This window comes from Manihot esculenta, chromosome 5 (genome assembly GCF_001659605.2).
Source record: "Manihot esculenta cultivar AM560-2 chromosome 5, M.esculenta_v8, whole genome shotgun sequence".
Classification (NCBI taxonomy): Eukaryota; Viridiplantae; Streptophyta; class Magnoliopsida; order Malpighiales; family Euphorbiaceae; genus Manihot; species Manihot esculenta.
The window spans coordinates 1,458,597-1,482,856 of NC_035165.2; the positions used below are offsets into that span (position 1 = coordinate 1,458,597).

Genomic DNA, 24,260 nt, shown 5'->3' on the forward strand with positions numbered 1-24,260 from the left:
GAACAGTCCTGACAATCTTCACTAACTCTGGGTCCTCATGCTGTTTCTGAGCCACTTGCTCCAGAAACACAGGTGTCACTCTCATCTGGGCCACTAAAGCACCTGTACCAGACAACTCCAACTGAAGACCTTCATCAAAGAGCTTGTAAAACTCCTTCACCACTGGTCTCCTCTCTGCCGTGATGTGGGATAGACTGCCTAGTGACTTCCGGCTTAGGGCGTCTGCCACGACATTCGCCTTACCCGGATGATACTGAATCTTGCAATCATAGTCACTCAGCAGCTCTACCCATCTCCTCTGTCTCAAGTTCAAATCTCTTTGACTCAGGATGTACTGCAGGCTTTTATGATCTGTGAAGATCTCACATTTTACCCCATAGAGGTAGTGCCTCCACATCTTGAGTGCAAAGATTACTGCTGCCATCTCAAGGTCATGTGTGGGGTAATTCAACTCATGCTTCTTTAGCTGCCTAGAAGCATAAGCAATCACCCTCTCATTCTGCATTAGTACACAACCCAGTCCCACACGGGACGCATCACAAAAGACTGTAAAGTCTGCATCACTAGATGGCAGAGCTAACACTGGTGCTGAAGTCAACCTCTTCTTAAGCTCTTCAAAACTCTCTTCGCACTGGTCAGTCCACATGAACTTCTGATTCTTCCTGGTCAGTCTGGTCAGAGGGGCTGCAATCTTTGAGAAGTCCTGAACGAACCTCCTGTAGTAACCTGCCAAACCCAAGAAACTTCTAATCTCTGCCACTGAAGTGGGTCTAGGCCAGTTAGCCACAGCTTCTACCTTCTTGGGGTCTACCTCTATACCATTTTCTGACACTACATGCCCCAAGAATGAAATGCTCCTCAGCCAGAACTCACACTTGGAGAACTTGGCATACAAGCCATGTTCCCTCAAGGTCTGTAGAACCAACCTCAGATGATGGGCATGCTCCTCTGCATTCCTGGAATACACTAAGATATCATCTATGAAGACAATAACAAAGTGATCCAGGTACTGGCTAAACACTCTGTTCATGAGATCCATGAATGCTGCAGGGGCGTTGGTTAACCCGAACGGCATCACCAGGAACTCAAAATGCCCATATCTGGTCCTGAAAGCTGTCTTTGGCACATCTTCTTCTCTGATCCTCAGCTGATGATACCCAGATCTCAGATCTATTTTGGAGAAACAACCCGCTCCTGCTAGCTGGTCGAATAGATCGTCGATCCTTGGCAATGGGTACTTGTTCTTGGTAGTGACTTTGTTCAACTGCCTGTAGTCGATACAAAGTCTAAGGGATCCATCCTTCTTTCTCACAAACAAAACTGGAGCACCCCAGGGTGAGGTACTCGGTCGGATGAAGCCCTTGTCTACCAGCTCCTGTAACTGCTCCTTCAACTCTTTCAATTCTGCTGGCGCCATCCTGTAAGGAGGGATAGAGATCGATCGGGTTCCAGGCATTAGTTCTATCTCGAACTCTATCTCCCTAGCAGGTGGTAAACCTGGCAGCTCGTCTGGGAACACATCTAAGAACTCTCTAACCACTGGCACCGAGGCGGGCTCTCTAACCTGACTGCTAAGCTCTCTCACATGAGCCAAATACCCCTGACATCCCCTCCTGAGCAACCTTCGAGCCTGAAGAGCTGATATTAGACCTCTAGGTGTACCCCTCCTGTCTCCTCTGAAGACAACCTCAGACCCATCCTGACCTCTGAACCTGACTACCTTGTTCCTGCAGTCCAAGGTAGCACCATGGGTAGATAACCAGTCCATCCCTAGAATGACGTCAAAATCTGTCAAATCTAGAACCACCAGGTCGGCGGACAAGCATCTTCCCTCAACAAACACAGGACTACACTGGCAGACTGACTCTGCCACTGATGGATCACACTTGGGTCCACTGACCCAGAGAGGACACTCTAACCCAGAAGTCATCAGACCCAACCTCCCCACGGCTCTCGGGGCAATAAAAGAATGAGATGCACCAGGGTCCATCAAGGCATACACATCTGAACAACCAATGACTAAGTTACCTGCCACCACGGTGTTAGATGCATCTGCCTCCTGCTGTGTCATTGTGAAGATCCGTGCTGGAGCCGATGGACCTTCACCTCTGAAACCCGCTGAAGAAGAGGCTGCCCCTCTCCCTCTGCCTCTGCCACTAGCCTGAGTCATGGCTAGAGCTGCTGGCTGCGCTACACTGCCTGAGGCTGTCTGCTGGGACTGAGCCATCGGGACTGCTCTTGGACATTCTCGAGCCATATGCCCCTCCTGACCACATCTGAAACAGGTGTTCATCCCAAACCGACATACTCCCTTATGTGGCCTACCACACCTCGCACAAACTGCATTATCAGCACCAGAGCTTGAGCCACTCCCAAATCCCAGACTGGACTTGACTTTGCTCCAGAACTTGTTCTTCTTACCCTTGGGTTTACCCCATTTCTTACTGCCTGAAGCTGCTGCACTCAGGGTGGAGGGATCTAACCTTCCCCCACCCGGAGTTTTAGAACCAGAAGACTGTGCCACTATCTGCTTAACTGTCCCATGAATGATGGCACTGGCCTCCATTTTCCTGGCCATATCTACTATGGCATGGAAGCTCTCCCTGTCCACGGACTGAATCAAGGAGGAATACCTGGAATGAAGTTTCATGACATACCTTCTTGACTTCTTCGAATCTGTATCCAGACTCTGCCCAGCAAAAGGCAACAGCTCCAAGAATCTGTCGGTGTACTCCTCTACACTCATATCATCTGTCTGCCTCAACTGTTCAAACTCTATCATTTTCAGCTCCCTTGAACTATCGGGAAAAGCCCATCCTGCAAACTCGTTTGCAAACTCTTCCCAAGACAAGCTTTCCACCCTCGGGCTCACATAACTCTTAAACCACTCTCGGGCTTTCTTGCATTTTAATGTGAACCTAGCCATCTGAATGGCTCTACTGTCATCCGCCCCTAATTCCTCTGTAATAGTCTTGACCCTCTCAAGATACATAAACGGGTCATCACCTGACTCAAACTGGGGAGCACCCAGCTTCATGTATTCAGTCATCTTGACCTTGCTCCTACTGGCTGAGCTAGGTCTCGAAGGTTGAGTAACTGGGGCTGCTGGTTCTGTAGGTGGTGGAGGTGGTGCAACATTTTCTGAGGTAGGGTTTGCTGGATTTGGATAGTAAGGTGGGGGTGGATACATTGGGTATTGTGAATATGGTGGGTAGTATGGTGGGTATGGCATCTGTGTGGGATAAGGGGTGAAGCTAGGGTAATCCGATGTACCTCCCATCGAATACCCGGGATGTTGTGAGAAGTGTGGGTAGTGGGGTGGCTGAACAAATCCCGAGGCCTGAGTGCCTCCTTGGGACTCTCCCATTCCCTCTTCTGACATGCTAACTCCCAGACTGCCATCCCTCCTCTGCTCTACATCCATATCATCCCCCATGTCCTCTGACATTCCTCCCTGAAATGTGCCCCTCACTGATCTGCTCCTACCCAGATCCAGAGACCTTCTAGGGTCTCTTACTGCTCTTTCTCGGTTAGACCTACTAGACATTGCTCTAGGCAATGTAGGAGGACGGGCGCTCGTGCCCTCATCCTCACGTGGCACTCCAGTCAATCGTGCCGATCGACGAGTTCCCCTCATCCTCAGATGGCACTCCAGTCAATCGTGCCGATCGACGAGTTCCCCTCATCCTGTTTTCTGAAAAACAGTACACATCACAAGCAAACATTAGCATCATATGGTTCATGTGGGCACACATGAACCCTCATCACATACATCACCTATCATAGCATATCATTAATGCACATGCATATTATCATGGCATTTCACATCATCATGCAAGACAGGACTCCACATCCTATCCTAGTGGACATGATCTTTCCTATTGTGCTTGACCTTCTATAACATCTATGAGCCCGACACTTTAGGTCCGACCATATGAACCTAGGGCTCTGATACCACTCTGTAACAACCCGAAAATCGGACCGCTACCGGCGCTAGGATCCAGATCGGCTTAAGGCCGCCGGGACCCGTAGCAAGCCTGACATCTAACCTGAAAACCTGTATAATCCCATACATGATCAACAACATACATAAAAATTAAAACTTTTTTTTTCCATTCATACACCAACTCAACCTGTGCATGCACTATACATAACATAATCATAACATTGATCCCTCTGTGGGATCTCATCAGTGCCCCCAATGGGTGACATAACATATGTTGAGTTGGTTTACGTCAACATCATAAAACATCTAAGATCATGTATTTAAAAGGGATAACAACATTCTATGGTCAAGCACACCTCTAACATCCATAAACATTATCTCATTACATATCTAACTGTACGTTTACATTACGTCAAAATCATTTATCATGTCCACACTAACTAATACATAACCCAAACTTCATTACTCTATCCGGACTCCTGCTCTATCCTGTACCTGCAAGCCTGGGGGTAAAGGGAGAGGGGTGAGCTAAAAACCCAGTGAGTAGAACTATAAAACATATTAGCACTATGCTTCAATGAAATGCATCATAACACAGACAATTCACATAAGGGCTGGGCGAACTTGTCACCAATTAGTCCAAGCTAACTCTGTGCCTGGCCGTAGCATGGGGTCCTGGTCTTCCTGTCATAACATACATTACTTACCATTGTCCCAGGGCCTCCTCTGGGCTCCTGGTCTTCGAGTCCCATAACCGTGCCAGGCCGTAGAATGGGGTCCTGGTCTTTCCTTACTCTGTGCCAGGCCGTAGAATAGGGTCCTGGTCTTCCTCTCATGGACTAATTGGGTCATCCAATATTCACCCACATCAACAACAATCGATGCAATGCGGCATATTCGTGAAACTAATGCAATCATCCTATTGCATAATCATGATGCATGAAACATGATAAAACATTTAATTTCTCAATTTAAAAGATTTAAGTTTAGTTCCACTCACCTCTGGCTGACTCTGACAACACCGAAGCAGCTGAACTCACTGCTGGGGTCCTTGGTTCCTCGGGTCTGAACCTACACAGGTGGACTCAAATGAGGGACCAACCATACTAGAACATATCTCTAAACTACTCCCCAAAAACCCCCTAAAATATCATGAAACAACCATAGAAAAACATGCAAAGGAGGCCTGGACAGGGCACTTTTGGTGGTAGGTTCGGCGGCCGAAAGTCCCTCCAGAGCCAAAAGTCAGGCAGGTTCGGCGGCACCTTCGGCGGCCGAAACTCCCAGACAGAGACGAAACTCATGCATGTTCGGCGGCACTTTCGGCGGCCGAAACTGCCAGACAGAGACGAAAGTCTCCTTTCGGGGGCAGGCTTCGGCAGCCGAAAGGCTTGCCTCCCCAGCCATGTTCGGCGGCCGAAAGTCCTTCGGCTGCCGAACCTAGTTTCTGCCAAAGGGCAGAAACTTGGCTCCTTTTGCACATTTTGCCTCCCAACCTACCAAACATGCAACAAACCTATTCTACAACACTCATACACAAGCATACATGTTCCTAGGGGCCTCAAACCATAATAAACCCCATCTACAACACATCAAGCATCCACATTGTTCATGAACATACATTTTTACCCATAAACATAACCATAACCTAAACATGCATTCTAACCCATAGATCTACTTAAAACTTACTTAAAACATGCAATGAGCTTAAGATCGGCTCTTACCTCTTGAAGATCGAGAGAGAGACGACCTAAACTCGGAGTTGGGAGAGATTGGGTTCTTGAACCTCCAAGCTCCAAAACTTTGCTCAAAAGCTCAAATCTTCAAAACAAAGTTAAAACAAATGAAAATCTTGAAAGATCTAGAGGAAAAACATCAAAGATTGGTGAGGGACGGCGGAGAGCTCACCTTGGCCGAAAATGGGGAAAAAGCTCGCCCGTTTTCGGCTAAGGGACCCTTTTATAGTGGCTGGCCAGGCCACGTTCGGGGGCCGAACGTGCCTCCGCATGCATGCCATGTTCGGCGGCCGAACTTGAGGTTCGGCGGCCGAACCTGGACTTCCCTCACTTATGCCTTCGAGGGCCTAAAGCACTCCCGAAGTGCATGCATGTTCGGCGGCCGAACCTGAGTTTTCCTCCAAGGTTCTTTTCATGCAAAAACTCATTTCCTTTTTACTTAAAACCATAAAACCCATTAAAACATTTTATAAAAACATGGTTCTTACCCTTCTAGAGGCCTCCGACATCCAAGATTCCACCGGACGGTAGGAATCCCGATACCGGAGTCTAGCCGGGTATTACAACCATAAACCAAACTGAGAAATAGAGACCTCAGGGAGGTAGAAGACCAGGATCCCTAAGATCTCCTGGCACAACAAGATTGGGATCCCCAAGATCTCCTAATGCGAGAAGCCGAGCTGAGAAGACGAAGGCAGCAAGAGGCCAAAAGTGCCGGCCTGAAAACACACGAATATAAACAACTCGGAAAATCAAGCAAGAAGAAGAACTGAGCTCAGAAAGCTCAAAAAACAAAATGAAGACAACAAACCTCCTATGAGCTGAAAGGAAGTTCAACGGCGTGAGCAGATAAGAAACAGAACTGAAAACAAGAAGATCAACCCTACTCGTTGCTTTAAAGAGGTACATAATCCTTTTTACTTCGGTCATGTAAAGGCTACACGCCCGAGCTCGTACATATGAAATAATGAAAAGAAAGTTGAAGATATTAAGTCAGCTGTTAAAAACCGAGCTCAAAGTGAAGACCTAATGAGGTTGAAATCTATAAAAAAAAAAAAAAAAGAAAAGTGCAGCTCGAAGATCTTAGCCTTAAGGCAAATCTAGCTCGGAGAAAATTTACAGATAAGAATGCCCTTGTGAAATTAGAAAAGATTATAAGTCAGAGACTAAGTCTCTTGCTAAGTTTTCAGCCCTGATTAACGGAGGGGCAAGGAATGAAAGACGATGTAGTCAATTCCTTACAAAGTTTATTAGACACAACTTAAGTGTTTTATTCTCAAATCTTTAAAATTAAACAAGTTAGACTGTTTAAACAGAATAAGTAGCCCGATGAGGATGGAAGAACAAGCAAAGGTAAGAACAGCTCAAGTATGAATGAAGCCAGAGAAATAAATAAAAATAACTCAAAATACCAACACAGTTCGAAAATTAAATTTCATTAAAAAGAAAAGTAATTACAACCTACTTTACAGTCTACTCTACTGAAGGAAAAACAGTCCTTAAAGGACTTATATGCCTAGGGGCATTATCATCTACACTAGCATCTACATTATCCCCTGCACTATCTACATTTATATTATTTACGTTATTGTCTGTGGGAGGCCCAGCACCTTCTGGCTCAGACCCCCCAGTACCCACAAAAGGCACGATCTCTTGCCCTTGAGGCCCTACATCTTCATTCCCCAGCTCGGGTTCTGCCTCAGGAGGCCCAGCTGCAGTATGAGAAGCTCCTCTGGGAAGAGGTCTGTCATCCTTCCCATAAAGTACCTCCTCTCCGTCAGAGTCTTCTTCAGCACCTTGGAGTTCGACTAAAGGAATGGAGGGGTTGTATCTAGCAGTCCTCAGACCTCTATTATACCTAGAGACGAACATGCGGAAGCTCTTGTTCCATATGGCAGTTTTCATTTCATCAGAGCCTTGGAACTCCGCAAGTCGCTTCTCACAAGCCTCAGCTATCTCAGCCTTCAACTCAGGGGACTCTTTGTAATTCTTGAGATAAGCTTCACAGGCTTGCTGGATTTCCTTTTTCAGCTCGGCCGACTCTTTATACTCCCTTAGCCGTTCCTCGCACTCCAGCTGGACTCTATCCTCAGCCAGCTTGGCATCCTCAAGGAAAGCCGCACATCTCTTCTTGAGAATCTCGACCTCCTGGCAGAGGTGTTGATTTTGAAGTTTTGATGTCTCTACTGCCAGGGCTAGATCTTTCTCTTTGTCTGCCCGCTTGGCCAGCTCTCGCTCGAGGACCACCACCCGAGCCAGGGCTTCTTCTTTCTGTGCCAGCACGGCGTCAAAATCCACCTTCAGTAGCTCGTGCTGGTGCCGAGCCTCATCCCTCTGACTCAGGGCCTCCACCTTTTCCCGCTGGATCCCCTCCAAGGAGGACAACTGCTTTATTGCTTCGTCACGTTGATGCTCCGCCTCAGCTGTCCTCCCATCAGCCCTTTTAAGGGCCTCCAGCGCGGTGTGTAGCTCTATCTGGAGGGACCTGGAATGTTCGCGGGCAGCTGCGAGATTGCCTCGGGCGTCACTGGTTGCAGACAGGTTCTCCTCCAGACGTGCCTCCTCAATCCGGCGATCCACAGACTCCCGGAGAGAATGGTCACGAGCGTCCACCTCCATGAAGAGGCCCATCACCTAGTGCAAAAAGAGAAAACTGTCAGAACGAAGAAACAAAGAAAACTAGAACATGAGCAGAAATCGGAAAGGACGACCTACCATCAGGAGCATCTCCCTGATCGTGTCCCCAAGCTCCCCTCGAGGTCGAGACCGGAACGCTGCCTGTTCCCTTGTAGAACTGGCTAGAAGACCAGTAAGGGCAAGCAAGCGTGGGTTCGAAGCCTCTGTGACGCCACCAAACATCCGCTCCTTGATGATCTCGGCGACTACACTCGCGAGAGACTGGTGGGTGATGTTCTCTGCGTTTAGGATGTCGTTGTCAGGAGCAGACAACAGAGGAACCACGAGAGCTTCCTTCTTCTTCTTAAGGGGAGGGAGAGCTGGAGTCGGTCTCCTAGAAGCCTTGGATCTCTTTGAGACAGGAACCGGGGCAAGCGCTTTGGTAGGGGCAGGACGCTTATCTCCGACCTTCTCCCCGACGCTCCCACTATCGACAGGACTGGGTCCAACCACCTCAGAAGCAGGGGCAACTCCGACAGGAGCCTCCTGGGCACCTTCACCTACGGGAATAACCTCCATTCTCTCCTCTGGAGCATCCTCTTTAGCGACGGGGGCCTCAAGCCTTACTTCAGGAGCTTCCTCGGGAGGAAAGACAGGATCCATCCTCGCCAGCCCAGTATCCTCAATCACTTCAGAAATAACTCTCGGAGCCTCTTCCGTCCTCTCAGTAGAAGAGCGTCGAGGCCGGGGGGCTTGAGAGGACTGGTGAGCTGAGCGCGACCTGCTGCGGCTGGAGGGACGAGATGACTTGCTACGTCGAGAGCTCGGTCTAGGAGCCTGAGAGGAGACCGGAGGAGGAGGAGGTCGGATAGCCGACCTAGAAGAAATACCTTCGGCCACCTTTTGAGTAGCCTCCCTCACGAACTGTCCACCCAGGAGAGCATCCAAAGCAGCGTTCATGCTCTCCCGAGATAGCATAAGGTTCTTGGGAGGTTTGATTTGGTCCATTTTCACCTCGGAGGCTGCAAAAATCCAAAACCATGGCAAGTCAGAAGCAATCCTCGACAAAAAATAAAAAAAAAATAAACAAATCAAGTAAATGAAATAAGATACCCGCGCCCTTAATATCCCAAAGGTTGGACGCCAACAAGCACTTTTCGACGTCATACTTCTTCTCCACAGAAGTCAGTCGAAGGAATCCGACCTGGTTGGTAAGGCTCAGCTGGGGCAGGTCGTTGCAACCCAGAGAGACATCCTCCCAGGAGAGGTCAAGCTCCCAGGCCAACCCCGTTTGCTTCTTCAACTCTACCAGCAAAAACCCCTCTACCCAGCCTTTGATAGAGTCCTTATAGCCCGTAAAGATGGACAACCCTCCCGGAGGGGCAAAGTAGTAAAATTTTTGGCTTGCTTTGACCGGCCTGAAGAAGCTAACGAACAGATGAACCGTGGGTGTGAACCCCCAGCTCAGACACACATATTCGAAGGAAGACATGAAAAGAATAGAGTTAGGGGTTAGCATTCGAGGGGTGATCTCGAAATATCGGAAGACCTCGTTGAAGAACGGAGAAAAGGGGAAAGACAAACCATACTCCCTTTGCTTGATGAAGAAGACTAGACTGACGTCTTTTTGAAGGTCTACTAGGCCAGGGTGAGAAGGATCAGGAAGAACGATCCTCTCATTCCGGTAAGGAGGCCGAATGTGAAAAAGAGGGGTATCCAGGTATTCCCTAGAGATGAAATTCCTAATGTTGGACGGGGTGATGCTAGACTCTAGGTTGACAACATCGGGAAGACTAGAGCTATCCATGATGGAAGGAGAGGCGTACCTGGAATACAGTTAGGACGGATGAGCAGAGGAAAGCAAAGAGAGCAGAAGAGCGGAGGAGAGCAAACGTTCTAAGAAGACTGGCAGAAGACGAAATTTGAAACAATGAAGAGCCGAAAAGATGTTTTGAGCAGTTTTGTCCTTGGGTGGCGCGATCATTATTACTCTCGATATTTACCCCCTCATCAGTTGGACAATAACTGACGAGAAGGTAAATGGGCAATTGATGACCGCTGGATTTTTTCATCCCGGTCTGGGGCCAGACCCATGACAATAGCCCATTATCTGGAGGCCCTCAAGTCTCCCGCGTGAACTAGGTCCAGCCCGTTTTGCCTTGAGACCTGACTCCATCTAAATTTCTCAATCAGGCCAGCCCAGCCCATACGGCTCATCAAACAGATCCTCTTTGGGCTCAGTTCTAATCTTATCTTCCGACCCAGCTCGGAACCAAGAAAGAAACCGACCCATCAGTCTTGTGGGTCCCCCAGCATGCGCGCCCGGGGAGAATCAGAGGCCGTTACGCCTGTAGCAGGAATCTGATCTTTTCGTACGTCCATATCCGTATAGCAGAGACACGTGGCCCAATGGTGGAAATTTCGTTATACGTCACTAGCGGACAAAAGAAAAGGGATAAAAGGAAAAACACGCTCCTGACAGATTAAGTTTTTTTGCTACGTTTACATAACCTTTATTTTTCTGGATCTCACATCATCAATATATATATAGTAATTTATTTTTATTATTTAAATATATTTTTATAGAGTAGTTATTTAATTTTTATAAATATATTTTTAATATTATATTTTTTATTAAAATAAAAATATAAAAAAATTTTTAATAATAAAATTTTTATTATAATATTAATAATATATTAATAATAGAAAATAAAAGGTTAGTAACGATGAATATAATAAATTGTATTTATTATATTAAAAATAGAAAATCAAGAAATCATGTATTAATTGTGATGATAAAAATAATAAATTATATTTAATATATACATTAATTATTATTTTATATAAATAAAAAATTTAAAATATATAAAAAATTATAAATTTATGTTATATAATACAATTATATAAGATTAATTATATACTTGTTATTATTCATACAAGAGATAGAATATATGCTGTATCAATTAATTACTAATATTAATTAAAATTTTTTAATTTATTTATTATTAAAAATGAAATATATATATATATAAATTTTATTTTATTATGATTAATATATTATATTAAAAATTATAAAAAATTAAAAAGTCAAACCGAATAAATCAAAAATCAAAATTTTAGTACTTATGAAAACCGAACCGAACCGATTTTAGTCAGAAATCGAATCGAACCGAACTGGTCTGATTTGATTCAATTCGGTTCGGTTTGATCAGTTTTGATTTTTAATAATTTTTTTATTTTTTACACTTTATTTTTAATATTTTAAAATTTAATTAAAATATTTTAATTTTAATATAATTTAATTTTTCTATATTATTAAAAATAACATATTATTATCACTAAACAAGTTCGGTTTAATTTTTTCGCTTTTTTTCTGATTAAAATCGAACTGAATCGAACCAAAATAATCGAAATTTTTTAAAGTAAAAATCAAACCGAACTGAATTAAATAAAAAACTGAACTAAATTTTAAAATTAATTCGGTTTCATTGATTTTTTTAATTTAAACCGAATACCCCTCAGCCCTAAGCTAAAGTTATTAGTGTAAATATGAAGGAGTCCGCATGGGCCAGCGAATCAATAACTCTAAAATCATAAATATTTCTACTCCCCGTGTATTTCGGATCCTCGCCTCAAAGATCATATATCTTCCCCTAACTTTTTTCAATAATAATAAAATTTTTTTACTAAATACTTTTGATTTGTAAATTATAATTTTATATTAAAAAGAGCTGCAACATGATATTATATGTATATTCTATTATACAGTTTTATATGTGGTGAACTGACCGCTGCATTAAGGATTCAAGCCTTCTATATGTCGTAGCATGTACCATTACTTCACAGTTTCTGCCTTCCAAGATGGAAGATTGATCACTTGAAAAATACCATTATGATATAAATAATAATCTCTTCTTACAACGTTGTTTGAAAAAAAATAAACAAAAACCTTTTATCATCCAGGTTACAGGAAGTAATTGAAATTTGGAATATAATCTTAAACGATCATTGATTAGATAAGTTATTCAGAATAATGAAATCCACCGGCAAAATTTTGGAACATAGCCCGTGTATGTTGCCTATTGCCTCAAAGAATGCAGAATATACTCAGCATAAAGGTCCCTGCCAAAAGAAACAGCAGTAAGCTCATGACTCAATGGAACTGCATCAGACTGGGTAAGAGAAACTTACATGGAATACTGGATGGCGTCAACAGCATGGTTTGCAGGCATGAACTCATTAACTGCAACCTCTTTGTTCTCATTTTTCTTGTCTGTGTAAATATGTTGAGGAACCAGTATGATCACATTATGAACATAAAGAGTGACGAAATGAAAAACAAACTGTGCGATCTGAGGGTGAAAAGGATACAATCTTCAAAGAAACGACGGATCTCAGTAAGGCGATGAGGAGGCAACTCTTTAATGTCAGTGTAATGCTTGTACTCTGGATCATCAGCACAAACTGCAATGATTTTGTCATCTTTCTCTCCCTGAATTAGGACATGCTTAGACCACTACATAAGATAGAGAAGTAACAGTGCTTCATTTTGATTTAGAATTCTAGCATTACCTGGTCAATCATGGGCATGAGTCCAATGGCCCTGGCTCGCAGAAAGCAACCAGGAAGAGCAGGCTCCTGTTTAGATAAACAATTCAGGTAAATCATAATGTCAAAATGAAAGCTCACACATAGCAATTACCATCAGAGAACTAATTCGCAAGTCACCTGCATGATAACCAAAACATCCAAGGGATCATTGTCTTCACACAATGTGCGAGGGATGAAACCATAGTTATGAGGATAGACCACTGATGAGTATAGAATCCGATCAACCTATGTATTTGAGCATGGCAGAAAATTTGCTGAGAGATATTTGAGCATGAAAGTACACATCCACTTACAGCAGCTCAGCGAACACAACTCAGGAGTTCTCATATTCAGTAGATGTAATATTGTTCATACCTTAATCATGCCTGTCTTCTTGTCCAGTTCATATTTGACCTTGCTTCCCTTTGTTATTTCAACCACCTGTATCAGTTTGAAAAATATAATTTGACAGGCATGGATTCAATTCAACTGGACAGCCAAAAAAATTAGAAATTACTTCCATATATCTCTATAGGTACTTCCTCATATATTGTTGCCACGAAAAGGGATATTGGTAAAATTTTGAAATAAAAAATCAAGGTATTTATTTGCATACAGATACAGTCTACAGCTATTTCCACTGCGACAAAACTAGGAGGCTGAGAAAATATTTATTACAACAGACGAAAACTGTTTATTCATCACTATGTAAAGGTGGAGAAAACACGTACAACATTGAAGACACTGGGTGCTCCAGGTCCTGCAGACAACATTTATTTTGCAGCACATTAGTACCTCTACTGTAAATACAAAAACATTACAAAATATGATATTCTATTTGCATACCGATCTCAAGGTCATGCCAAGGATGTGCAGCAACAGTTCTCTTTGACATGGATGAAAGGATCCTCTCATTTAGCTTGGGTGTAGAAACTTTTTCTTCTCCATTTTTAACTTCAGCCATCTGTAACCAAAAGAAATAAAGCTATCTGTGGTTTTAGGATATTCATTGTTAAACTTGAATAGAGACGAGTAGTAATATGCAAATTTATAATGATTGGTAAAGAAAAAAAAAGATTAAACTATAAAGTACCACCCAGAGGAGTCAACAAAATGTAGATCAGGGATCAACATTAAGCAAAGTCCCAAAATCAAGGCATCCTCGATATTCATACAGTTTTAGCTTCACACTTATTATAGCTAATCAGTTGAATGCAGATCCTTCAGCATTAAAGACGTGATATGATCATTCAAACCAGCTGTTGTTATATTGGAATCAGAAATTAATAGTATATCAACTGTTTCCAAAAGAAAAGGGGCCTTTCCTGAAGATTAGCATATTCTTCGTATTTAAATGAATTTTCTTCATCAAAAATAATATTACCCAATACAACTATATACCCTTATCATCACCACGTTGATTATTTGACTATATTGATAAAAGCAGCGAGAAAAAATATTAATAATATAAGCAGTGCTTCGAATCCAAGCAAACGTTGAACCAAAGTTGCGAAAGAGATGCAAGATTACAAGCACAACATGTGAAAGCTGATGGGATTTGTGCCCATTCACGAAAACCCAGAAACGAAAAAAAGATAAAAGCTTCGCAAACGATCTACAAAAGCATGAACCTCTTAACTTCGATGGATGAATATGATGAAACAATCAAGAAAACGCATTTATACCTTGATTGATTTATTAGGTGGTGTAGAGAGACGAGAATGAGAAGATGGAGGGTTAACGATCGTAGCCTGTGTTGAACGCAGTGCATCTATATATATGGAAAAAGAGTGGAAGAAAGGACAAATCATGGGTTTGCTGCCTCGTGTCTGATGTGGAGCGAACTTAGCATTCATGGGCAGGATTCAAAGTTGGTTAATATGCTTGATAGTAGCATTTCGCTTGGTTAGAATTTAGAATGTCTTAATGTAAGAAGGGGAATTAAGGGGGAAAACAGGAATTATATGAATGAAATATGATTAATTTTGTTGATTTTTAACAGCCCCAAAAATAATTTAAAACGATTAAAATAAGATACAGGACAAATTGAAGTACAACAGCCCCAGAAATAATTTAAAACGATTAGGACAAGATACAGGACAAATTGAAGTACAAGGTTTAAGGTTATGGCAAATTAAGGTTAGGTTTGATTGATAAAGCAAAGATGCATATGTATGTAATTAATGTACAACAGTCTTAACAAAATTTAAGGCACATATATTGAGTCAGGAGACATGGATATCATCTGAAGGAGGCTTGAATTTGAGAAGGTTTCTTCTAGTGCAGGTCCCCTCTTGCTTCCATTTCCATCAATGCTCTCTTTTGAAATGCGTACAAGCTCCCTAGCAACTTCCATCATTCCAATTTTGCCATCTCCACCGAACAACAGGCATCTCGTAGCAATATCTGCAACTATCTCTATCTGCTCTCTGCCAATTGGGGGTTGCTCGTGATAATAAAGACTTGGATCCACAATTTCTTCTAGCTTTCCACTCCTGATCTGCTGCAATGCTACAGCTGGGAGGTCTTTTTTCTTGGAGCCTGTAATTAACTCTAGCAGCACCACACCAATGTCAGAAACATCACCTATATTATTTGAGTAACACTCATTTGCAAGGCTTGATGGTTCAAGTAGCCTGAAGCCAGCAATCTTGACCGACTGATCTTCGTCTAGAAATATGCAGCCAGATTTGATATTATGGTGAAAAATAGGAGGAAATATTTCATACTGCAAGAAAACTAAGACGCATGCAATTTCAGCAGCAATGTTCATTCTCTTGTACCAATCAAGGCCAATTTTCTCTAGTCCTCTGCTTTGGTGCAGATGTTCCTCTAATGTACCATTTGCAGGATACTCATAGACCACCATTGGAGTGTAGCCAGAGTCAATACAACATCCAAGTAGACGTGCCACATTCCTGTGTGAAATTGCAGATAAAAGCTCAATCCGGGACAGGACTTGCATTAGGTCTCTTTGATCTTCGCACTGTACCTTGTGCACAGCTACTTGTGAACCATCGCCAAGGACACCTGCATAAATGGTTCCATTCCTGCCATGCACAAGTTTCTGACTATCTTCAAATCCTTTAGTGGCTTCCTCCAGCTCTTGGTAAGTGAATAATCGAGTTCTACAAGCTTTCCTGAATGAGATTGTGCTATGAAAATGTGCCTGATCAAGGTCATATGCACCGGATTTACCAGGCCTCTTCAACAGACAAAACAGCGCAATCAGGGAAGCAATAATGAATACTGGGCCAACAACTCCTGCATAGTAATGATCATCAAGTTCTTTCTTTCAGCAAACAGAAGCAGAATAAAAAGCAAAGAAATGTCACAGATATTTTTAGATATCACATTCACGTACCAGCTAGAATGGAAACTGTTTTTTCGCTATGTTTTTTTGTGTAGCACTCAGTGCCATTTGCTTCCACTCCATTCTTGATGCAGGCTGTCCAAGAAACTGAATTAGATTCTATTACAATTGCTACTTTCAGGTGTATCAGCATAAAGCAATCCAAGTAAACAAACCAAGGCCAACCCAGTGGCTGGCCCTTTTAGATTGAAAAAACTGAAGCCAGATTAGCTAGAATACAATGTGGAACTCAATTTCTTATCATTGTCACACTACATCCAAAGCTTAGTATTAACCAAATCGACATGTCTAGTCCTGATGGAAATTCTTGTTAATTTTTGCTTTTTCCAATCTAGTTCGAAACTAATTCTCTTCAAGTTTGCTAAGTGTGTGTGTGTGTGTGTGTATATATATATATATAAAAAATTACTAAACTTGACAAAGGAAAGCTTGATCTGACCCAAGCCATATATATTGCATTGCTACTTACATTTCAAACACCCCACACCACTGGCAAATCCATCGCCGACAAAGCCGTCCTGGCATTTGCACCTAACCCCTCCTTCAACTGTGGTAGCATTGACTGTGTTTGCATTAATAGCACAAGCTTTCTTGGAAGAATTTCCATCTGGAATCGCCCATTCTAATTTAACCCCTCGCTTTCCTGTATTTGAACCACGAGAAATAGCCCAAGAAGAGAATCCCCTGCATCCAAACTTGGAAAACACAGAAAACCCATCTCCTATATCCCATGCACTATGGTCGGAAAGTGGATAACAGCAGGCAGGAGAGTCGTTGGAGTTGTCATCACAGGCAGGCAAATCGATCGTCTCACATTCTGCCTTGCACAAAGAAGAATCTTCACAATCATACAAGCCAATAACGTTATCCACCGATATCCCAAAGTGGCCATTTCCACTGAAGCCAAAAGAATTCAAATCATTATAGTGGCGACAAGTAGAGCTATCAGGAAAGTCCACTAAAATTCCATCAGAGAAAAATTCAAGGACTTTATAGCTTTGAGAGCCAATGTTGAGATAAAGGGTAGTTGAGTTGGAGCAGTAGAGATGGAAAGCGGTGGAAACTGAAGCACAAGAACTGTTCAAGTGAAACGGGAACGGGATATGCAAGTTTCCACATTTCTCATCGCACTGATTTGAAACCAAAAAGGGATGTTGAAGCTCTTGACTCTGCTGAAGAGAATGGGAAATGGGTGATTGATAAAGCAGTGAGAAGAGAAGAAAGTATGTCAAGACCAGAGGTAACATCGCCTGCGAAAGAGTTGACCACGACTGCAGAGAATATTTGGAAGGGAAAGAATTAAGAGAAATGAAGCGAATGTAGGAGTATTAATAAAACTACGTTCATGGATCTTCAACTTGCAATACAATATATAATACAATATACAGCAGCAGCAAGAACCAGTAGAGTAGATTTTGAAGATACATTAGCCGTACACGTGGATGAAGAAAGGGCGCAAAAAATGGTAGAGCCACCCGGACGATGAAGATGGCATTGAAGTTGGAGAAGCAGAAGAAGATTGGTCTGTGTAATGGGCTACAGATGGTACCTCATATATAGAATAGAGTGCTTAGGTGCAAGTATTTGGGTATTTGCCAAAGAGTTGAGGTTTCCAATTCCAGTTTCAATGGCTTGGTGCACAAAGTTCAATAATAATAATAATTAATAAGCTAGACATTTGCATGGGTTGGTTTCGAGCTTTGGTAATCTAAAGATCGGAAATGTAATTATGCATATCTAGTTTCTGAATTACGGAATGTCAGATCCAAATACCAAAAGTCACCTTAACAAGCCTTCGCCATGCGTGGGTTTGCTTCTTACCCGCTTACCTGCTGACACCTGTGCTTGTTCAGCTTTGGGTTTTGCTTTATTCTGGTCTCCAAACATTATACAATGTCAGTTGGGTTACGTGGCAACAGCTTAGCAAGTGTCTCTGACGTGGACAGTACATTCAACCAGATGGGCGTGGGTCATTACATGGACATGGTTGAGGGCAATGAAATTCTTCAGAGCCCCGTACGTACCATATTTAAATTCCAGCCCACTGATGGGACAGAAAATTCGAGCCCAGCCTATATAAAGAAACTGAAAATTAAATTAAAACAAATGAAATTAAAAGATAAAGATTGGAACTTGAATTGAGAAGATTATCCATCGATGCTAAAAATAGTATCTTTATTAATCAGCTAAAGCTTATTAAGCTTATATTGGATTACGAAGTTGAATATTTTAAGTTTCAAGCAAAGCTAATCATAAAAGAAGTGGTAGATTTTTGAAATTAAAAGGAAAAAATTTCAATTGAGTTAAGATTGTGGTATTAGTATCGCGTTAGGACAGTAAGATTTTGAGTTTCAATACTAATCGAAATCAGTCATATATAAAAAAAAAATTTAAAAATAGGGAAAGACAATCTCCCGAAACCAATCCAAATCCAAATCCAGATCAAAATGAATGAGTGAAATGAGTTGAAGCTTAAGCTTTCCAAAGAAAGCCCAACTGTGGTGATCCAATCCTTGAGAAAAAGAACAGGTTCTGCAAAGTGCAAAGCGTTGAGTTGAAATCGGCGTCTGTTCCACACATAAACGCAAATATATATAAATGTTTAAATCCAACCAACCAACAACAACAAACATCAACTCACGCCTTTCTTATCTCTCTTCTTTTCTTTCTCGAGAATTTCATTTTTTCTTTTCTAATTTTTCCAACCAAACATCATGATATTGTTGTTGTTATTCTACCAGTAAACCCACACGAAGACCCACCAGGTCCTGGTCTACTCTTACTTCACTTCACTGTTTTTTGTTGGTGAAGATGGATTTTGATCAGACCCGCTTGGTTGGAGACTACGTATTGGGACGCAGAATCGGCTCGGGTTCTTTCGCCGTCGTTTGGCGGTCCTGGCACCGGCAATCAGGTCGACGAGTTGCAGTCAAAGAGATTGACAAGAAATTGCTTAGTCCAAAAGTCAGTGAGAATTTGCTCAAAGAAATTTCCATTCTCAGCACTATCGATCACCCCAACATTATTCGCCTTTTCGAGTCCATTGAGGTAACCCACTTATCTACCTGGTTATGTACTTGTATCGTTTTTCTTTAATGGTTCAAGTTTGAGATTTTTTTTTCTGTCCTCTTCTTAGACTGAGGATAGGATATTTCTTGTACTGGAGTACTGCGATGGAGGTGATCTTGCGGCCTATATTCATCGTCATGGGAAAGTATCGGAGGCTGTCGCGAGGCACTTTATGAAGCAATTGGGTACCGTATATAATCAATGGTCAAGCTTGCTATATATGTTTTTATTATATATATATATATATATAGAGAGAGAGAGAGAGAGAGAGAGAGAGAGAGAGAGAGAGAGTCAGCTTGATATTTATGTTTGGTTGTTAGTTTGCAAGTAATGTTTGAATGTTTAGAATAGTTGGCAACTGGGTCTATGCTTACCCTTTGAACTAATGTTTGTCCATTAATCTGTAATGGAACTAATGCCGTTGCCCTATCAGGTCATGCTGTAAGTATTTACGGAGTTCTCAAAGCCATTTAATTGCATCAAATTGAGCTTTTTAGAATTTGATTAATTTTATGTACTTTCTTTCCGTTTCAAGGACATATAAGTTTCCAGATGGTTGTTGATAATACGCTGCTAGAATTCTTCTTCTTATCTTTTTTTTTTTTTTTTTTTTGTTTTTTGTTTTTTGTTTTTGCCATGATCATCATCTTCTTCTTTTCTTTGCTTTTAGTTTAGTGCATGAAAAAATATCGCTGGTTGTTTTTTTGCAGCTGCTGGGTTGCAAATTCTTCAAGAAAAACACCTCATTCATAGGGACTTGAAACCACAGGTGCCGCATGTTACTTTCCAAGTTTTATTTAGCATATTTAGTATTTCCTAACAATAATATCTTCCTACCATTTCAAACTAATTATTTTCTTAGTTTTTATTACTGAATCAATAATAATATAGTGGGATGTCATGATACTTCCAGAACTTGCTCTTGTCATCAAATGAAGCAACTCCACAGTTGAAGATAGGAGATTTTGGATTTGCCAGGTAGAATTATTTCTTATAGAAGTTATATTTTCAAGGCACACAGCAAGCTGCCCCTGTTTCCATATAGAAATTGCAAGAGATGCTCTGCACTAGACATAATTTGTGAACTTGCATAATAAATTATCTGCACAGTGTTTTAGATTCTGATAAGGAATTGCACATTATCAGTTTTTATGAATGGAAAAGTTCATTTGTCATTAACATACTGAACCAAACTCAAGCTATCCCTACTCCCATTTTTTTCATTTGCGTACAATATTCCTTCAAAGTTTACTTCGGTCCACATATTTCCAGAAGTTATCAAGGGAGGCTAATGTCATCACAATCATGAATGTTTGAATGCTATTTATTAATGTACTTCATTATTTGGTTGGAGAAAAAGGCAAATATTGCTGGATGAGCTGATTTATTTTTTTGATATTTTGTTATGGGAGTGCTGGAAGTACTGTTCTTACCATTATTAGTAGGCATCTACAAAATATTAGTTTTTAAGTAGGTTATAAAACCAGGCTTTTCTAAATCTATGACAATTATTGACCAGAAATTCCAGTTCATTAAGAATATATTATCTTGTGCGACTTTATTGGATAGGTGAGCTTTACACTTCTGAACACCAAAGACCAAACTAGTGAACTTGTCATTTTTTGAACTTAGGCAGTTACTTGATTCACTAATATTTCAGGTCTTTGATGGCACAAGATTTGGCTGATACACTGTGTGGTTCACCGTTATACATGGCTCCAGAAATTATTCAGAACCAAAAGTATGATGCAAAGGTGATGCAATTGAAATTTAACTAAGATTGTAACAAATTGTGCCATTTCTAGAATTTGAATTTTTCATGTGCAGGCTGACTTGTGGAGTGTTGGAGCAATTTTGTTCCAGCTGGTGACGGGCAAGCCACCATTTAATGGCAATACTCAATATCAGGTTTTTGGAAGAATTAATTTGAAAATGACATATGAGAGACCTCCTCAAGACTTGCTTTTCATTATAAGCTCAATGTAGAAGTTCTTACTTTTTTTAGTTATTGCCTTTCCTACTTTTGCTGTGCTCAGCTTTTTCAGAACATTTTGACATCCACTGAGCTGCAATTTCCACATGGTGCTTTAGAGGAGTTACATCCAGATTGTGTGGAATTGTGCAAAAGCCTTTTACGCCAAAATCCAGGTCACAGTTACTACTCTACCAAATTTTATGTACATATATATGACATACTACTTCTATGTGTTCTGATGTGGGTGGGTTTAGTGGTGATAGTATACAATCCAAATTAGAGATAGAGGGGTAGGTTTGGTGTTGGGTGCATAGCTAATTTATTTCAATTAAGATTTACATGGCTGTCAAGTGGCCTCTTGTAACACTTTGAACTTTGTTTCCAGTCATGCGATTGACATTCAAGGAGTTCTTCAATCACAAGTTCCTGGGGGACCCAAGGTGACATTCTAGAATCTGATGATCTGTTTTTACTATAAATTATCTATAGATGCTCTTATTCTGCATCATGATTGTTTGATCCTAAGCATTGAGGTATTTCATGCTTCTTGGATCTGTAAATGTACAAGAAATTCTGTAGGTTAATGGTGGATGTTGAGCATTCTTCTTTACTTTAAGAAATAAAATCAGTAGTTGAGCAGTCTTATACTTCTATTCCTGACAATAGATTTCTGCTGCATTCAGAGCATCCCTTTTATTCAGCTAATAGAAATGCAAATTTTAATTTTTCTGTACATAGCAGTATTGTGCATGGAAAAGTTCATGGCTGTATGTTTGGCACCAACAGTGCTCATGGGTCTGTACCAAATATTGCACATGATAGGACAAGTATTGCACATGATAGGACAAGGGAATCAGTTGATGAAAGCCAATGTTCGTCATATCAGCCTGGAGGTCTAATTTTTGTTCTTCTATGTTTTAGATACAGGGTCTTTAAGCTTGTGCTCTCTGTTCAAGTGCTCATTTTGCTTTTTTTATTCAGTCACTGATTCAATGGATTCCATTGAGAAAGATTATGTTCTTGTCAATCATCATATTGCTTCAGTGGAGAATCTCTCCTATTTAACTGAGGCATCCCTGCAAGATAACTCTGCAACTAGAGTTTCTGTTTGTCCATCAAAGAAGAATGATCAGGATATAGCAGTTACCATGCAAACTAAGCAGCATGTTGCTAGCTCTGTTGGTAGTGCAGAAAATAGTGCGGTCCATAGATCAGGTCCGTTGGATACATCATGTTCATCAACCATATTAAGTGAAGTGAAAGAGCAATCCATGCTGCATCCCTCAACTAGGCTCCACTTGTTACATCAGTATGTACAAGCTGTTGCCGATATAGCCCAGGAAAAGGTGAGCTCATTATCTTGTGTTTAGCAAGATCTTTTTCTATTTTGTGTTATTTGGTTGAATCTGTAGATTTTGTGAAGACTTCACCTTATAAAGTTGAGCCTCTTCATTTTCCGAAGTGATAGAGCATATAATTTGTAACGAGATGTGAATTTAATCCTCCCATTTAAACTGTATGAATGCAGCATAAATGGATGGAAAGTTTTTGAAACCTATTTTTCAAAAAATAGACTAGTTTTATCTTTTCCAAAATGAATAAGCTACAGCTGAGGGAAGAGAACTAGGAGGCTCATCTTTCTATTGCTGGATCATTTAGTGGTCCTTCGTAACTTATTATGTTTGGAATTTTGATAGTGTTGCAAAAGATTTGATATCATGGCCATTGAGGGAAAAGGCGTTTGTATCTGTAGGCTGTAGCTGATGTTGACTGGTTTCAAGAGACCAATAATTAATGTATCCAACTTATAATTGCTATTCCTTGCAGTACAACGCAGGACTATTTCTGGAATCATTTTCAGTTGAACTTCTTGTTTTGGCCATATGGAAGAAAGCTCTTCAAATTTGCAGCTCCTGGCTGGCCTCAACTGCAGGAAGTAAATTGCCTGAGAGCAGTTCGGCTAGTGAATCTACTTCTGTTTGTAGTGGCATGAGAGACAACATAAATTTTGATAGCCCTTCATCTGCCTGCAAGTGGGCAGAACAAGAGTTTGTTGCTGCATACGATCGTGCAGAGAAGTTATCAGATCACATTCAAGAGATGGATGGTTAGGCTGTATATCAATGCTCGTTTGTGGTGTTTATCTTACTCATCTGCAACTTAGTCAAAATATTTGCCAATTTTGTTACAGCTGCTGCTGAAATGCCTGATGCCATGGAAATAATATTCCAGAAAGCTCTAGCTTTTGGAACGAGTGGTGCTGTGAGTAACAACTATATGCTGCAAGTATGTTCATGTTTGTTGTACAAAAACATTAATGCTTTACTGGTTTTTGCCTCCTTCAGGTAGATGAGTATATGGAGAACAAGGGAAGTGCAACAATATCATACTCCAAAGCAATGATTCTTCTTTCCTTTGTTGTTGAAGAAGCAGCTTCTCTACCTCTAAAACCTCCATTTCTACTGACTCCTGCCAATAAGAAAAGAATACAAAGCTACATAACAAATTTGCAGTCCCATCAGTCTCACTTCTAACAAAGCAGCCATTTTCTATACAACTCCCCTGGTGTACAGGTGTTTTGAGAAAAGACCTTTTTCTGTTGCTGGTACAGTCCCTGGAAATCAAGGTCAGATTTGACGTGCAATTTTGAACTTCGCATGTTGAAGTGGGTACGCAGTGATCAGTTAACATGACTGGGGGAATACTATAATATGTACTGGATGTATGGATTTGTACATGTCTGACCCTTGGCATCCAGACTATGATTACATCTGCTTGAAAACTGTCTGTCTTTTTAATAGTATTATAAAGAACCATAAAGATGAATGCCCATTGTAACTTATAAAACCTTTTTCTATGTCAAGTTAAATGATAAATAAGCTTCTTTACTTTCCGGTCTTTACGTTTTTATCTATTCTTTAGAATCAAATATTTCACAAGGATTTAATTCAATTC

General features: G+C 41.2%; 3 protein-coding genes across 6 annotated transcripts; 1 reads left to right on the plus strand and 2 right to left on the minus strand.

Annotated features, from left to right (window-relative positions):
• Positions 1 to 12,167: 12,167 nt before the first annotated feature.
• Positions 12,168 to 14,884, minus strand: LOC110616109 (soluble inorganic pyrophosphatase 1). Of its 3 annotated transcripts, none has more exons than XM_021758430.2 (9): positions 14,574 to 14,884; positions 13,735 to 13,852; positions 13,620 to 13,648; positions 13,264 to 13,329; positions 13,027 to 13,134; positions 12,871 to 12,936; positions 12,670 to 12,790; positions 12,490 to 12,571; positions 12,168 to 12,420 (listed from the first exon to the last, which is right to left on the minus strand). In XM_021758430.2, the coding sequence occupies exons 1-9, from the start codon at positions 14,742 to 14,744 to the stop codon at positions 12,378 to 12,380; spliced, it is 804 nt and encodes a 267-aa protein (XP_021614122.1). In that variant the 5' UTR covers positions 14,745 to 14,884; the 3' UTR covers positions 12,168 to 12,377. The 3 variants fall into 3 exon arrangements, with proteins under 3 accessions (XP_021614122.1, XP_043812673.1, XP_021614123.1); XM_043956738.1 differs by having other exon boundaries at positions 13,735 to 13,873; XM_021758431.2 differs by lacking the exon at positions 14,574 to 14,884 and adding an exon at positions 13,982 to 14,557.
• A 154-nt stretch (positions 14,885 to 15,038) lies between these two features.
• Positions 15,039 to 18,229, minus strand: LOC110615850 (probably inactive receptor-like protein kinase At2g46850). The gene is made up of 3 exons (XM_021758020.2): positions 16,731 to 18,229; positions 16,253 to 16,336; positions 15,039 to 16,152 (listed from the first exon to the last, which is right to left on the minus strand). The coding sequence occupies exons 1-3, from the start codon at positions 17,506 to 17,508 to the stop codon at positions 15,095 to 15,097; spliced, it is 1,920 nt and encodes a 639-aa protein (XP_021613712.1). The 5' UTR covers positions 17,509 to 18,229; the 3' UTR covers positions 15,039 to 15,094.
• A 411-nt stretch (positions 18,230 to 18,640) lies between these two features.
• Positions 18,641 to 24,193, plus strand: LOC110615851 (serine/threonine-protein kinase ATG1a). Of its 2 annotated transcripts, none has more exons than XM_021758021.2 (13): positions 18,641 to 19,309; positions 19,398 to 19,515; positions 20,041 to 20,099; positions 20,244 to 20,308; positions 20,991 to 21,084; positions 21,158 to 21,238; positions 21,367 to 21,478; positions 21,691 to 21,745; positions 22,044 to 22,198; positions 22,287 to 22,651; positions 23,133 to 23,412; positions 23,497 to 23,567; positions 23,651 to 24,193. In XM_021758021.2, exons 1-13 carry the CDS (start codon positions 19,073 to 19,075, stop codon positions 23,837 to 23,839), a joined length of 1,881 nt encoding a protein of 626 aa, XP_021613713.1. In that variant the 5' UTR covers positions 18,641 to 19,072; the 3' UTR covers positions 23,840 to 24,193. The 2 variants fall into 2 exon arrangements, with proteins under 2 accessions (XP_021613713.1, XP_021613714.1); XM_021758022.2 differs by having other exon boundaries at positions 18,643 to 19,309; positions 22,047 to 22,198.
• Positions 24,194 to 24,260: the final 67 nt, after the last annotated feature.